The 16,890-nt window shown below is 43.8% G+C and overlaps 1 protein-coding gene across 4 annotated transcripts in view; it reads right to left on the bottom strand.

Annotated features, from left to right (window-relative positions):
- The window catches only part of DNAJC25 (DnaJ heat shock protein family (Hsp40) member C25), a 38,519-nt gene that overhangs the window by 18,188 nt on the left and 3,441 nt on the right, over window positions 1-16,890 (bottom strand). For 3 of the 4 annotated variants that reach the window (XM_070078261.1, XM_070078297.1, XM_070078345.1), the window contains exons 2-4: window positions 5,307-5,459; window positions 3,406-3,876; window positions 208-1,281 (exon numbers count right to left, since the gene is read on the bottom strand). In XM_070078261.1, coding sequence (XP_069934362.1) covers window positions 1,159-1,281; window positions 3,406-3,876; window positions 5,307-5,459 — 747 coding nt within the window. In that variant the 3' untranslated portion in view covers window positions 208-1,158. 4 annotated transcript variants of the gene reach the window in all.

The following is a 16,890-nucleotide window of genomic DNA, read 5'->3' as shown; positions in this document are numbered from 1 at the left end:
AAAACTACACAATGCAAAAGCAGTATGTTCAACTTTAATTAAAATGCCATAACAAGAAACTTACAATATATTGCAACCATTTTATTCCTATGAGGCAATGGGATAAATCCTGTAACAGGGGCATTGGATGCTTCGGTGCAGTAGCATGCTTGATTCAGTCAAATTACGTGTCATTCACTGTCCCTCCTACACACATAGAACACTTACATCTCACTGGCTGACAGAACAGCACACAGCCATGCATCTCTTCTTCCTGGTTAAAATGCACGTAGATGCTCTCATGTACAAGAAACTGCACCACTCAAGGCCTTCAGTGTTTTATGAACAATTTTCCAGTACACAGTTTGTGCCCTGCCATGTTTTGTAACTGAAGGGAAAGAGCAGTGTCAGAGAGAGGCAGACAGGGAGCGATACTGCGGTACAAAGGACCTTTGTACAAGGTCCTTTCTGGAGAAATGTCTGAGAACACCATTGCAGTCCTATAATGAGACCGTCATCAGGATCATCCTACAAGGACATGAGGGTAGGCTTGCTCTCCTGGAGAGTTTCTGATCTTGTTCAGGATTCTGATGATGGGGTGTTATAAAGACTCTTCTAGCACAAGACTCTCCTAGAGAGGTTAGGTCGGATACATTTCAGTCCTATCACAGCTTTTAATGAAGATGACATGATAATCAAATCATTCTGCTAAGGAAGTCGGTGTCTAGAAAGATACAAAAATGCAGTTCAATGCTGTTATAATTTTTCTGTTTTGTGAAAATAGAGAGACCATGAGAGCAGAAAAATGCAGCCCTGAAACAAAAAATAAGGAACCACTTAAAGAATAAACACTTAACACATAAAATTTTAAATGGCATCTAATAAATTTTCATGTCAAATCTTGTAACTAAACATATAAAATTTGTAAATGACAATGAATAAATTTCATCTCAATTTTTTTTTAACAAAAGCCACAAATAGATTATAAAAATTGAACAGTTGTAAATGTCTTATGTATAAAGTTTTAAGGGAAAGTTTCAATGTCTACATTATTCTGTGTAATCAAATCCTTGAGGGATTTCAGTTACTGCTGAGGAGCAGCTGATAACTTTCTAAAATAATTCAGTTATGAGAACAACATCACAATGAACATTTGGCACAGGAGCACTCGGCCAGTCTTCAGTCATCCACAAACGTTAGCCGCCCGGGCCCTTCATTCTTCATCCAGCGCCTGTATCTCTTCCATCTGGGGTCATTGGCCAGTTTTTTCTTTAATTCTTCTTCCTGTTCCTGTTTATACACCTATCCACATAAGAAACCACACTAAATGACTCTACAGTGCAGAGGTAACATGGCCATTAGCTTTACTGCATATTTACTTTTTTCAAATGTAACTTTAGGTAAAAGTTTCCAATGAATGTATTTAATGGTTTGTCTTCTGTAATCATTCTCCCCAAAACGCCAATCAAGTAAGTGTTTTAACATTCAGTGTTATGAAAAAATAACAACTCACTGATTTCTGTAATCTGGGAATACTTTATTTTCTTCATTGAAATCACGCATAAGCTGAGTTTAAAAGGACTCACCAATTCCTTTCTACACCATTAGAGAACCAACTATTAATTTTAACTGATAACTTTCAGATCTGCTGATCTTAACCAAGGAAAAAAATACTCTCTCCAAAATGAACTTACATCTACTTTTATCTTCAAAGATAATTACTGGCTTATCAAAACATCTTTTGTTAAAGTTTCCAAAGAAGGTTAAATAAACTACCCGGATTAAGAACAAAGAACATCTGTATTTCTAGAACTTTAGTGGATGCCAACTGAAGCTAAATGTACTAGCTGACACAGTTTCACAGCCACATCAGACTTGACTTTATGAAAACTATTTAATGTTCACTTATTTGAAAGGCAGAGAGACAGAGAGAATCTTCCGTCAGTGGATTTCACTCCCCAAATACCCACAACAGCAAGGGCTGGGCCATGCCAATCGAGAAACCTGACACTCGATCTAGGTCTCCGCCCACCCGAGTGTCTGAGCCATCACTTGCTCCCAGTAGGAGGAAGCTGGAATTAGAAGCAGGACCAGGACTTAACAACTGGGGCTGCTATAGGATGCAGGCAACCCAGGCAGCAGCTCAACTGCTGCACCACATGTCCTAGCCTACATTAGATTTTAGCAAGTACCTCGTTTACTTTCAGATACTAGGAAGTAATGACTAAAATAACCTCGTATAAAATACATGTAATCCTGCACAGGATAGAACTCTGAGACACAGTTTTGTGGACTGGGCCTGTTTAATCTATTTAGAAAACTTCTCAACTAGCTTAAGAACTAAATAGTATTCTACCTTTGATTTTTATATTATTTATAAACAGGTTCATAAATCAACTTTCAAAAACATTTGGCAATTCATAGTAAGTTAGCTTACTTAAATATAATTCAAGCCAAAAGTTTATTTTCAGTAAAATCTATTTAAGGTATCACAAATAAAAATGAAGGACTATGAAACTGAAATAAACAAAGCCCAGATTTCTAAAGAAGGTTCCACTGTGCTCCAGTCCTGTATTTGTGAAAATGCCCAAAGTTTAGGGGCATTACAATCAGACAATCTACTTTAAAAATAAAATAAAATATTGTAAATACTTGTTACTACAGTACCATCTATGCTCAACTGAAATGAACAGTTCTTTCAACAAAATGTCCACCTCTTATTCTAAGTTAAAAAAAAAAAAAATCTCTGTAACTATGTTTACAATAATTGGAGCAAAATTTGGGTAGGACTAAATTACAGCTGTTGCCAGCAACGGAAACTTGTAACACTCTTGCAGACATATTGTCCCACGCAGTTTAACACAACAAATTAAGGCTACGGTTAAAACTATCTTCAGAATTAATAAAGTATCTGAAATCCATCATTTACAAAGACAAATTCGATGTTAAAAACCCCCTGCTCCACTACCAAATGCAGTTGTACTTTCAGTCCTGCTCAACAAAGATCTGGGGCCAAGGTTATGGTGGAGTAGGTAAAGCTGGTTCTAGTCCCAGCTATTCCACTTCCAATCCAGCTCCCTAGTGGCCTGGGAAAGCAGTGGGAAGATGACACAAGGGCCTGGGCTACTAGCACGCACAGGGGAGACCTGGAGGCAGCTCCTGGCTCTTAGATGCGGCCTGGCCCAGCCTTGGCCTTTGTGGCCATCTGGGGAATGAACCAGCAGATGGAAGAGCTCTCTCTCTGTCTCTCCCTCTCTCTAACTCTGACCTTGAAATAAATAAATAAATCTTTTAAAAAATAAATTTTCTATTTCTTTACCTAGCTCTTGGATTTTAGAATCTGAGCACACCTCTGTGACCCCTCACCACGCACCCCATTGTAACTTGGTATGGATGATGCTAGGTCACAGCAGAATAACTACTCACCTCATAATTCTCCTTTATCCAGAGCTCCCTTTTAAGAAATGTTTCTTTTTGATGATCTTCTAGGCTATCAAACTGAGATTTTGACATCTTCATAAATTTACGAATGATGTATAGTCTCTCCTCCTCCCCATATTCTTTGCCTTTGATGTTAAAATTATAGATCCACCGGCAGTACCAGGCGATATATAAGCACAGGTGAAAAGGAGCTAAGAGAATTTGAAACAGGAGAAGATCACGTATTTGAGGTTTCTGGTAGCCTCCTTTTATGTCTATTTTACTTTTTATAATGTTCTTGATAATGTTCTCCTCTTCATCACGCATTTCCTCTTTGGACTTTTTGTTTTTTCCTTTTTCTTTGGCTTTTTTGAGCAGTCCCTGCTGTTTGGCGATCTCTGTAGCTTGGATGCGGTATTTGGGCACTGTGGCTAGGTAGCTGATTGCCTTATTGTAGCTATTCCACCAGCTGAAAAACTAGAATATTTAACAAAGAAAACATGTCATTTTTATCATCAAAATTCATCTGAATTAAAGCAATGGTAGAGAACCTTGGTGAACACCATCACATAAGAAACCCATTCAGATTAAAATTGAACAATGCCAACGTGTCCCTGGATCTCAAGGCTGGCTCAGAAAGGGGAGCTCCACTGACCTCAAGACAGGAGAAGCCCACGAGCAGAGGGTGTGCCCACGGCATCACACACTCCTGTGACGTTACATCTTGACTATCTATTTGGCTCTTCCCTGGATCACTACCTCCTTTTCTTTTTTTTTATTTTCAAACTGCAACCTACTTACTAGAGGAAGAACTACATGGCAAAAACTAGCTGCTGAGAAATTGGTTGAGCATGCAAATGACTACGCTCCTTCCTACCTCCTTCCTAGACCATCTATATATACCATGCAATGCTTATCCCAGTCTGAACTGAAAGATCCAACGTGTTTCAATTCTGCTGGTGTGGACAGGAAAATGTTAACTTACTTCATAAATATATTCAATCACAAAGGATTGTTATCAAAAACAAACAAAAAAGCCCTGATCCTCACATAGTGCATCTACATATTTGTTTCTGTTTTACTGAATGAATGTAGTAGTTATATAAATAACATCCTAAAATAGTATAATAGCAAACCATTAAGAATAGCAAAACAAAACAGTTACCTGGGGATTCTAACAAAAAAGTAAAATGCCCTCTGCTCTCTCCTTTGTCCAGCAGTATTTCTATGAAAACTGACACATTTAAACCATATGAACAAACTCCTATAGGCATTCTTGCACCATACCATCATTCAACCAGAGAAGTCATATTCAAACTAGCACATTGCTTCATTCTAGTCACCTGACTTGTTCTTTTCCTTCAGGCTGAGTTAAATTTTTGTGAATTTTAAAACAACCCAAAAAAGTGACATCTAATCCATTTCAGTGGTTTTGAAGCTGAGCAGAAGCACCCTCAGGGGGCATGTGGAAATATACAGCCAACAGTGGTTGTTCCAGGGACGGCCAGCACCCCTGGCACAGGTGGATGGGAGACAGGACCTGTTAGACTATTTAAAAGTTGGGATTCTTCTCAAGTTGAACGGGAAATCACTGGAAGGTGCATGATCTGGCTGCCATTCAATTTGGCTGCTATGTGGGAAATACTCTAGAAGGGGCAGTGAGAAAGGATTTAGGGTTTTTTGTTTGTTTGTAGTTACATAATACTATTCTCCATTAATTTCTAAGATTTTCCCTTGGCAAAAATTTCAATACTGTCAATTGGTTGAATAAATGTTTTTCTAACGTAAAATATAAATTTTAACTGCAAGTGAACTTGTACGAGAGTACCTACAGCTCAGTTTTAAGGGCTAGCACTCGGCCACGTGCCCTCACGCACATGCACACAGACAGGTCCGTCGATACACACCTGAAACACTGAGATAGCACACACACTGACCAAAATCACTACTCTCACATCCACTTTCGGGGCTAGGCGCCTGCTGTAATAATGGTAGTAATGGCTGTAGTACTCTTCCGGATGATCCAGCATGTAGTCATAATCCTTCCGTGTTTCTTCATCCTGTAACACGACAAGACATCCAATTTCATTGCACATTTCAGTAAATGGCCTTGCTTTATCATCTGTTAAATCTATAATTCTGTAATTACATTCGATTAAGCTGAGTAAAAAAGAACTGAAACTGTCAAAATCAAAAAAGTTACCAAAGGCATACAAAGATTTTATTTCCATAACTTCAACATGAGGTATAAGAGCATAACAGAAACATTTCCCCAAATTCCTGGGTACGGTTAGTCCTCCTGGGAAAACAGAAACACTTTAATAATAACTAATCGTGCCCCTTTCGTGGTGCTAACAAAGATGTCACATGTTCCTACGACTTAAGGCTGACATCTACTCTCAAGGACTGACAGAAAAATGTATATCACAGATATTTGTTTACACAAATATATTCACAATCATGTTCAAGTCTTGCGTAGGCTTTCTGTCGAAAGCAATGATTAAGCAAAAAGCAGATGAAATCAGCTTGTGCCTACAAAACTGAACTGTGCTCCATTTCAAAGAAACACGGGGACATGCATGTAGGACAATGGTCAGAGTCTGGCTTTTTGACCTTGGTCAAAATACGCGGCCTCGCCGAGCCCTGCTCTTCATGTATAACGGCTGCCCTACTCTTCCTACTTGGTTGCTTTAAAGACCAAATGACACACATTACTCAAAAGCATGTTGCAAACATGTTGTGCTTTACTATTTTAATACACTGTCACAGCCCAGTTCATAAAGGACTAGCATACAGATCACGGACAGAATTGCAGCATTCGGAAATGTTGCTCCGAGTGCCCACACATAGGGCATTCCCTAAAGTCCCCTCCAGTTCTAGCCAATTTCTTTCTTTTTTTTTTTTTTTTTTTTTTTTAAGATTTATTTATTTATTTATTTGAAAGGCAGAGTTACAGAGAGGCAGAGGCAGGGAGAGAGAGAGGTCTTCCATCAACTGGTTCCCTCCCCAAATGGCCACAACAGCCAGAGCTGGGCTGATCTGAAGCCAGGAGCCAGGAGCTTCTTCCAGGTCTCCCACAAGGGTGCAGGGGCCCAAGGCCTTGGGCCATCTTCCGCTGCCTTCCCAGGCCATAGCAGAGAGCTGGATCAGAAGTGGGGCAGCTGGGACATGAACCAGAACCCATATGGGATGACGGCACTGCAGGTGGCGTCTTTACCTGCTACTACACAACGTAGGCCCCTAGTCAATTTCTAACAAAGATAAATGCTGATGTTTTATGACATTACATAGGTTTAGGAGCTATTCAACAAGGTCACAGGTGTGCTTTGTATTCCACAGGAAACCCTATTTTTCACCTTATCCCATTTCAAAAAAATGTTAAAGATGAACACTAAGACCAAAACAAAATCACTAATATGTGACTGTAGTCAAAACCATGACAGAATTAAAAACCTTTTTTAACTTAGAGAGTTTTTTCGTAGGAGGACTTCTCCAAAATTCATTAAGTTGCAGGTTCTCAGCCAACAGCATTTCAAAATCCAAACCTAGTGCCTTGCTACCACACAGATGCTCTGAGGTCTGTTCACAGCCTTGTCAATATGTAGTTTCTTAGATTTAAAATAAGAAGTTGGCTAATGACAAAAATCTTCTCTGTAGCCATTAAAATCAGTATATATCTTCTACTGAGTTGAATTTTAGTGAGAACATTCTCAGTAACAGTTCTACCTTCATTACACTTAAAATATTTTTTACCTCTCACTAGAATATGAAACTGGATAAACTCATATCTAGCTTAATTGGATATGCATGTACTTAGAGACTACTTCATGGTCCTAAACGGAAAGCCAGTATGAGAGCAGCCTGTGACATGAGGAGGGGTGAGTTCAGACAGCTATTTCCAAGTCAATCCTTGGATCTCTCTCCTGCCATATCGGTTTTCTGGTGGCAACTGTCTTTACGCCACTACTCCTCCTTTAAGCCATCGTCACCATGGTCCAGAGCCTCCCGCCTAGAAGGAGCGCACAGAAGTCACGCAGACAGTCCTCGGACTAAAGGTCCCATCTGCTAATGTGTCTTCATCGTCAGTACTTCAAGGTATCCTTCCAGAACTCTTCCTCTCCCACCTTTTTGGCTTTCTGGCCCTGCTTTTGCTCTGAAATCCTTGACTTTAACTCAGCCTCCCAGTCCCGGCAGCTGCCTTCTGAGACACGGCTCTTCTTGCTCGCACTAGATTACAGTAGCTGAGAGCAAATGTTGCACTAAGATCAGCTTTCTGCGCTCCTCCAGCACGAGCGCCTACGTGAGCCCTGTGCCAGTCTGGCCGTGAGCAAGGTCTTCGAGCGTCCTTGAAACCTGCTATGTGGATGCCACGTGTCCAACAGCTACTCTCTCTTCTTTGGTCTCTTATGCGGTGAAGGTCATGTTCCGTGGGATGCAGATATCATCTCCCTTCAAGCTCTTCACCCAGATCTGCCCCAGGGTCACCATCCTCTCACCGCGATTTCACCATGTCCTGACCTCCTCCGAGAGCACTGTCACCAATCCTCCAGCACCCGCAACTCCAGGATCTACACCCTGGCCTCTCACGGCGAGCAGAGCCTGTGCGGTCTATTCAGGGCCCCGAGTGAGTCCTCAAAGCACTGAGTTCCTACAAAATACCTCAGAGTCAAGTCTGACTCTCTCAGGATAGCCTGGAGTCACTGTGAATTTCTGACACTGCTTTTGGGTCACGATTAGACAGACCAGAAAATCAGCCACACAAGGCAAGCATTTAACTTAATGGTTAAGACATACAAGTCCTGTGTTCAGTTCCTGGCTCTGGCTCCTGACTCCAGTGTCCCACCAATGCAGACCCTAAGAGACAACAATAACAACTCAAAGAATTCAGTCCCTGCCGCCCATGTGGGAGACCTAGATTATGTTCCCAGCTGCTGTACACATCTGGGGAGTAAACCAGAGAATGGAACTTGCTCTCTCACAATCTGTTTCTTAAAAACTTTTTTTTAACTGAAAGTTGGCCACTACCTTGCTCTAGTATTTGTCTGATCTATTCACTCTTCACTCTGGGACTTAGAACTTTCATATACTTCAGCACAAGTTCCAGGTTGACACAGACTGGTACTAAAGGAGTTCAATAGCCTAATCAAAAGGCCCATTCTTCAGCAACCCACAGAGTTTAGAATTAAGCCAGTAAGAACATGAGGGTATCAGCAAAGGAAAGACAAAACAAAAAGGACCGTCTTTCTCTTGAGGACTCCGAGAGTTAAGGTACATTCTTACTCGAACAGCATGTATGTATTTTTTCCCCAACCCAACCTGGAACTAGGTTTCATTTTTTATCTCCATTGCTTCCCAGTGGCCAAAGTAAAAATTTCCTTGGCATGCAATGAGGCCTCCACAACTGACCCAAACTCACCTACCTAACAACCTCTCTCATCACTCTCTCCCCTTTCCTCCACTGCAAACATCCAGAGAGGAATTTCTAGAATTTGGTGTGTTCTTCCAATATGACATGCTTTTTCATATCCGTGTTACTGAAAACTCAATTCTCTCTTACTTCAAGTCCATCCCTTCCTTCCAACCCCATGAGTTCCTACGAATGCTTTGGGGTATAAGTGTTACTGCCTCAGACCCAGCTGGGCCTCTCTTGTTATGCTTAGTACCTATTTATTATAGCACTTATCACATTGTAATTATCAGCTTTCTCTTTTCCTGGAATTTCCAGAAGGTAGGCAGCGCAACTCAGTAATCTCTGTATATCCAAGGCCTAGCACAATGCCTGGCATTCAGTCAATGTCATTTAAAAATGAGTGACATTTTATAAAGGGGTGGCCTCACTATTCACAGGGCTGGATGAGTGATTATGTCACAAAAACTTCAGCTTGCCAAAAATGAGTGCTCGAATTCATAGCTTAAGAAAAATATGCTTTATGTGGCTAAAATAGCTTAAACCTTAGAACAGTTTAATATCTTACCTTTCAATAAGGTAGTACTTTCTCTTTCAGCAAGTTTGTGGATCTTAAGGTCCCAGGGTCAGGAGATTCCAACTTCTTTCCAAAACCAAAACCTTTATACTGGCTTCTTCCTCCTCTCTGTCCTGAGCCTTGACAAGCAGGGCAATAAGCTCCTTGTTTCTAATCTCTACTGGAATGAACGTGCTGCTGCTGGAGTCCACTCCACTCCCAATCCTCGTGGGCATAGGCAGGAGGACTGGAACATAACCACCAACATCCAGGTCAAAAGTGAACAAGAGGAAACCCACAAGCAAAGAAAGCACAGAATCCTTCCTTCTCTGACGAAGATGACCGTCGTCCCCCCTCCCCAGAGGCAAAACAGATTATGCCCTTGCCCTTGAAGGAAATAATGAACTGATCTCAAGATAAACATAAATGGCAGTAAGTCAGTATTGCAGCCAGTTTCACGAGAATTTTTTTTTTCTGTTACAGAGTGTAGAAACCATTCTTGAATGGTAAAGGCCAGGAACTGATAATATAAGAAAATGTTAAAATATTTTGTTCATATTTACAAATATATATTCATGTTATTTTTAAAAGAAACACACACACAGACACAAATGATCCTTTAAAAAAAAAAAACAAAACCTCTGAGCCCCTAAATGTTCTCCTAGGTCACTATATTCTGCTACAGAGGAAGAAAGCTAACTGCTCTCAGTTTCACTTCTGCTCTCGTTCTCTGCCCGGCAGTCAGCAGCGCTACTGTCTTCTCACGTGGCTTCTCTTCTCACTCTACCTACGTCTCAACAACCTGCAAGACCAGGATACCTGGATGCAAGTGGCACGCTCGCTTTATTTATTTATTTATTGCCTTCTCCTATTTTTCAACTACAACCTACATTTTCTACGTGTAACAGAAACATCTCCAATACGCTCAAAACCCGAATCAATTCCTCTGTGTTTTAGTTACATATCCCCTTCTACTTAAGTCCCCTGACCTTTTGAAAACCTTAGTCATTCTCAATTCGGCCACTAATGATGTGCAAGGCATCAGGCCTTGTGCTGAACACAAGAGTCAAAGCCAAATGAGACAAGGTCTTGGCCTGGGAACCCCCTCCCATCTAGAAGCAGCAGCTAGAAGGCAAGAGAAGCACAATTCTCTGTGCTCAGGAACGAGGCCGGACTGACTGTGCCCAGGACCAGGGCAACCTGACTCACGGAAGACAGAGGACAAGAGCCGGACCTGGACGTGCAAGTGAGACCAGGGTGAAAGTTGTTCCAGGACAAGGGAACAGCAAGTGGTAAGGTACAGAAGCACCGCGGAACAGAGTGAACTCAATGAAGCTTGAGAACGGCGGAAGGTTAGCAAGAAAGGAGCGGTACAGTTAGCTAGGAAAGTAAGGCTGGATAACAACTATGCAGGGCCTTCTAAGTTATATCAAATGGAGAGTTACCGTGTATGTTACTCAAAAATGAAATATTCTGGGGTCTGGGGTGTGGTGCAGCAGGTTAGGCCGCCACCTGCGATGCCAGCATCACAAATTGGAGTGCCGGTTTAATTCTTAGCTGCTCTGCTTCTGATCCAGCTCTGTGTTAATGCGCCTGGGAAAGCTATAGAAGATGGCCCACGCATCTGAGCCCCTGCCAACCACCTGGGAGAACAAGGTGGAGTTTCTTCTCCTGCCTTCACCCTGGCCCATCCTTGGCTATTATGGCCATTTGAGGAGTGAACCAGCAGAAGGAAGATCTCTCTCTTTGTCGCTCTGCCTTTCAAATAAATAAATCTGTTTTTAAAATGAAATGTCTTAAAGTATGAGAAGTAGAAGCATGTGTTTTCAGGAGAAAACTCTGGAGGCCAGCGCTGTGGCACAATGGGCTAAGCCTCTGCCTGTGCTGCCTGCATCCTATATGGGAGCCAATTCATGTCCCAGCTGCTTCTCTTCTGATCCAGCTCTCTGCTACAGCCTGGGAAAGCAGTAGAAGACAGCCCAAGTCCTAGGGCCTCTGCCACCAGCATGAGAGACCTGAAAGAAGCTCCTGGCTCCGGATCAGTCCAGCTTCAGCCATTTGGGGTGAACCAGCGGATGAAAGATCTCTCTCTCTCTCTTTCAAATAAATCAATCAGAAGGAAGGAAGGGAGGGAGGGAGGAAGGAAGGAAAACGCGGGCAGTATCATAAAAAGTAGAACAAGGGAGGAATAGACACCAGTGGCTGAGAAGCAGAACAGTAGGGCTTGCTAACCAGAAGGGCACAGGAGAATGAAAGGAGACGTGGCGCGCAGAGCTGACGTTTCTAACACTGCTATGTGGACGTGACCCCCACTGCGCTACAGGACAGGGGAGCAGGAGAGCAAGTGTGGAGATGGAGCCAGGAAAACTGTGGAAGGTTTTGAAATGGGCAGAAAAAAATGACTGCATAGCCTTTCCCTTTCAAGCCTGCAGAGAACACCTGCTCCTTCGTTTGTCTTAGAATAACCTAATTTAAGTATGTTGAAACAGAAGTAACTTCTGGAAAACTGAAAATAATGCAAATAACTCCTGTTCACAGAAGACAAAAACTTGCGTCCAGTGGAATGCAACGGACTACTGCCTGGTGGATACTGGGCAGTTTTACAGGCCCCTCAGCATTCCCTATCTGGCTACAGATGTGTGCTTCTCCTCAGAACTGGTCCTGATATCTTATGGGTACCCTCACTAATTAATGAGCTAAAGGAAATCTGTGATATATGTTCACTTTGTACCGGGGTATATCATACCCTCTGTTAGTGTATGCTTTAACAATGCTAACAAGATAGACTTCCAACATGTTTACTTGGGTACCTGTGAGAAGAGACAGTCCAAAATACGAACCTGGAGAACATGCAGATTCCAGATTTATGAGCTTAAGAGCAGTGGCTAAAGTCAAAGATGAAGTTGAATTTTGTCAGGAAGGGCTCAGAAAAATAAAGAGTGGCCCATGACATGGCCCTGGGGAGAAGTGATGTTTACAGCACAGAGGAAGAGAATACTATAAGGATTGCAAATATCTAGAAAAGGGGCCGGCGCTGTGGCACAGTGGGCTACGCTTCCACCTGCAGCGCAGGTATCCCATATGAGTGCCAGTTCGAGTCCTGGCTGCTCCTCTTCCAATCCAGCTCTCTGTTAATGCGCCTGGGAAAGCAGTGGAAGATGGCCCAAGGCCTTGGGCCCTTGCACCCACGTGGGAGACCTGGAAGAAGCTCCTGGCTCCTGGCTTCAGACTGGCCCAGCTCCAGCTATTGCAGCCATTTTGGGAGTGAACCAGTGGATAGAAGACCTCAGTCTGTTTCTCCTTCCCTCTTTCTGTAATTATGTTTCAAATAAATAAATAAAATCTTTAGGCCGGCGCTGTGGCTCACTAGGCTAATCCTCCGCCTTGCAGCGCCGGCACACCGGGTTCTAGTCCCGGTCGGGGCACCGGATTCTGTCCCGGTTGCCCCTCTTCCAGTCCAACTCTCTGCTGTGGCCAGGGAGTGCAGTGGAGGATGGCCCAAGTGCTTGGGCCCTGCACCCCATGGGAGACCAGGAGAAGCACCTGGCTCCTGCCATCGGATCAGCGCGGTGCGCTGGCCGCAGCGCGCTGGCCGTGGCGGCCATTGGAGGGTGAACCAACGGCAAAGGAAGACCTTTCTCTGTCTCTCTCTCTCACTGTCCACTCTGCCTGTCCCCCCCCCCCCAAAAAAAAAAAGAAATAAAATCTTTAAAGAGAGAGAGAAAGACATAGCTAGAAGGACAGGAGAGACAGCAGAGGGTTACACCAAGGAGGTCAAGAGACAGCATCTTAAGGAGCTGACAATGGATGACAGCAAATGCCATAAACCAGAGTTCCAGCAGGAAGACAGCAAAGGGGAATGGTCACCAGCTCCACCAGTCTCACTTGAACAGGAACAGTGTTGGTACACACGACCCCTCTGCAACAGCCCGAATGAGAGGGACAGGACACAGGAAAGACAGCAAGCAGTGAAACATTAGTGTAGGGTGTCCCCCACCCCGCCCCGTACAGATTTATTTATTTGTTCTTTTTTTTTTTTTGGGGGGGGGGGGACAGGCAGAGTGGACAGTGAGAGAGAGAGAGACAGAGAGAAAGGTCTTCCTTTGCCGTTGGTTCACCCTCCAATGGCCGCTGCAGCCGGCGCGCTGTGGCTGGCGCACCGTGCTGATCCGATGGCAGGAGCCAGGAGCCAGGTGCTTTTCCTGGTCTCCCATGGGGTGCAGGGCCCAAGCACTTGGGCCATCCTCCACTGCACTCCCTGGCCACAGCAGAGGGCTGGCCTGGAAGAGGGGCAACTGGGACAGAATCCAGCGCCCCGACCGGGACTAGAACCCGGTGTGCCAACGCTGCAAGGCGGAGGATTAGCCTAGTGAGCCGCGGCAACGGCAGTATTTATCTATTTGAAAGGCAGAGTTACAGAGAGAGATGGAAAACAGAGAAGGAGACAGAGAGATTCCATCCACTGATTTACTCCCCAAACGGGAGCTGGGCCAGGCTGAGGTCAGGTCTCCCACATTGGTGCAGGGACCCAAAACTTGGGCCATCTTCTGCTGCTTTCCCAGGTGCAGTAGCAGGGAGCTGGATCAGAAGTCAAACAGCCGGCACCGCGGCTCACTAGGCTAATCCTCCGCCTTGCGGCGCCGGCACACCTGGTTCTAGTCCCGGTCGGGGCGCCGGATTCTGTTCCGGTTGCCCCTCTTCCAGGCCAGCCCTCTGCTGTGGCCAGGGAGTGCAGTGGAGGATGGCCCAGGTGCTTGGGCCCTGCACCCCATGGGAGACCAGGAAAAGCACCTGGCTCCTGGCTCCTGCCATCGGATCAGCGCGGTGCGCCGGCCGCAGCGCGCCGGCCGCGGCGGCCATTGGAGGGTGAACCAACGGCAAAGGAAGACCTTTCTCTCTGTCTCTCTCTCTCACTGTCCACTCTGCCTGTCAAAAAAAAAAAAAAAAAAGAAGAAGTCGAACAGCCAGGACTTCGATGGTTGCTCTCATGGGATGCCAGCGTCACAGGCAGCGGCTTCACTGACAGTACCACAATACCAGCCCGGGATATAGTTTAAAAAAGCAAAATTAAGTGAAAGGAGTAAAAAAATGAACCAAGTATGAGACTCTGTAGTTACAAAAAGGAATGATGAGATTCCAAAGACAGTGGAAATAAAATGAGTTCAGTCAAGGTCTTGTTTTCCCCAGCCCATTTTCAATACTGATTCCAGAATTTTCTTTCTGAAATAAATGTAAGACTGTGTCATTTCTCCACTGTAAAACCTCTGGCACTCTTAAATACATAAAGTTCAAATTCCTAAACACTGCTTAGGGGTCATTCCTCATCTGATCCCAAACTAGGTTCCAAGCTCCTAATCAGTCTCCCTCCGTGTGCCTCACAGGCCTCCAACCTAGAAGGCACAGCTCCCCCAAAAGTCCAAGAAAAGCACGATAAGGATCTCCTGGGAACATCTCCAACCGTTCTGTTTCCCAGCAGAAATCGGCACAGGCTAAATTAAAACGTCAAGTGCTCTGTTCCTGGCTAGAATGACAGCAACTCAGTGGTTTTCAGGCTGCTCAAGAGCTCTGATTGGTTGTTGATGATGTCATGTATCAAGGAGTCACAGCATGGAAATTAAGTATATCTAGTATATAATCAACCTCAGCCATAACTAGGGAGTAACAGCTGAAATTAGGGACTCGGTAGGAAATAAACAGCACTTAGGATCTCACAGCCGGAACAGGCAATGTGGCACACGGGCTACACGTTCTGCTGGGCCCAGGGCAGAAATCACCATCAACATGTCAATCTCTCCCACCAAACCCAGAGAAGTCGTCAAATGCTTACAACAGGTGAGCATGGGCAGAGAAAACTACCTGCCCTCCCTGGTAAGTGTACTTGATGTGGTTATCAGCCTCGTAACTACAAACGTACAGAGCTGTATAATACTTCTGTGAATGCAGTCGTCCCTCGGTATCTTGGGGAGATGAGCTCCAGGATCTCCCTGCAAATACCAAAATAAACGGATGCTCAAGCCCCTTAGATACAATGGCATGGTATTTGCATAAAACATATGTACATTCTCCTGTATACTCAACTCATCTTTAGATTACTTGTAATACCTATGCAATGAAATTCTATACAAACAGATGTAATCTTATACTGCTTAGGGAATAGTGACAAAAAGTCTGTATACCTTCAGCACATATGCAATTTTTTAAAAAATATTTCCCTTTCGTGGCTGGTTGAATCCAATCCAGATATGGAGAGCTGGCTGTGCCCAATGATTATGAATGATTGATTAAAGTCTGGATGATACTGAAAAAGAAGACTGGTAATACCAACACTGGTATTTAATTCTTCCCCCAAAGAGGCCCGGAGGGAAATGTAATAAAAGTGATTCTTGGTGGACAAAATACTCATTGCTCTAATTTCTCACCAAAGTGAGTCTCATTCCGATAATGAGCTTTGCATATTTATGGCTTCATGTTTCTGTTAATCAGGCTTTCCCTCTCCTGGAAGCATCCCGTCCCTGTCGATCGGGGTAACTGTGTTCCAGCTCAGAGAAACGTTCTTCCGTAATCCTCCACAAAGCAATCGCTGCCTCCTCCTGGTGCTGCCATACAGTCTGCCTGTGCTTTTATTATGTAACTTAAGTAAATGACGATCAACAAAAGTTATCTCTCTGATTCTTAAAGTCCGGAACTGCGCCCTTTCATGGTCTCATGCCCAGCACCTATGCCAGTACTAGTTGTTTGGACAAAGGATTGAGTAAGAGACTATCCTAAGAAATGAACAATAAACAGTAACATAACAGGGCCTCCCCTTTTTTGACAAATTCTTCCCAAGTGCTACTGCCCTGCCGTCTCACTCAGACTAGCGGAAAGAAACTGAAGTGTCCTCACGCTGTTTGTTCCCTTCCAAGACAAGCCTGAGTAGGAGGCTCCCTCTGCACTTCCTCCGATCTGTCAGCTTCAGGCCAGCAGCATTGCCAGGCACTGTTCTATGCCATCCTCTTGGGATCTTACAAAATGCTGTTACAATCTACCACTTTCCCATTTTCTACCAAGCAGGGTTTTTCTAAGTGCATCCTTGCTAACTGTGCCCACATCTGCTTATTTCTATGCCATTCCTCATATGACATCCATTTTATCTGACTTACTTACATCCAAAAGAATTACTCACTTAAAAACTATCTCACTTAAAAATTAAAAGTGAATTTTTCTCTCATGCAGGAATTTTTCATTTATAACCATCCAATTTACTTATCTATACTGCTCTTTAAAATTCATTTGGGTGAAATAGCAAAGCAGGCTGCGTACAACATTGTCAAGATGCCAGAAAGTCCACTTTCAATTTCCAACCTATCTGAATCACTCTCCAGATATAAGGTTTTTAGAAAGTTTATTTATTTCCATCTACTTGAAAGGCAGAGTGACAGAAGAGAGGGAGAGACAGAGACAAAGTAAGATCTTCCATCTGCTGGTTCACTCCTCAAATGCCCACAACAGCCGACCCTGGGGCAGATGGAAGCCAGGTGCCTGGAAC

This window comes from Oryctolagus cuniculus, chromosome 1, assembly GCF_964237555.1.
Source record: "Oryctolagus cuniculus chromosome 1, mOryCun1.1, whole genome shotgun sequence".
Lineage (NCBI taxonomy): Eukaryota > Metazoa > Chordata > Mammalia > Lagomorpha > Leporidae > Oryctolagus > Oryctolagus cuniculus.
This window is presented reverse-complemented; position numbering and strand designations above follow the sequence as displayed.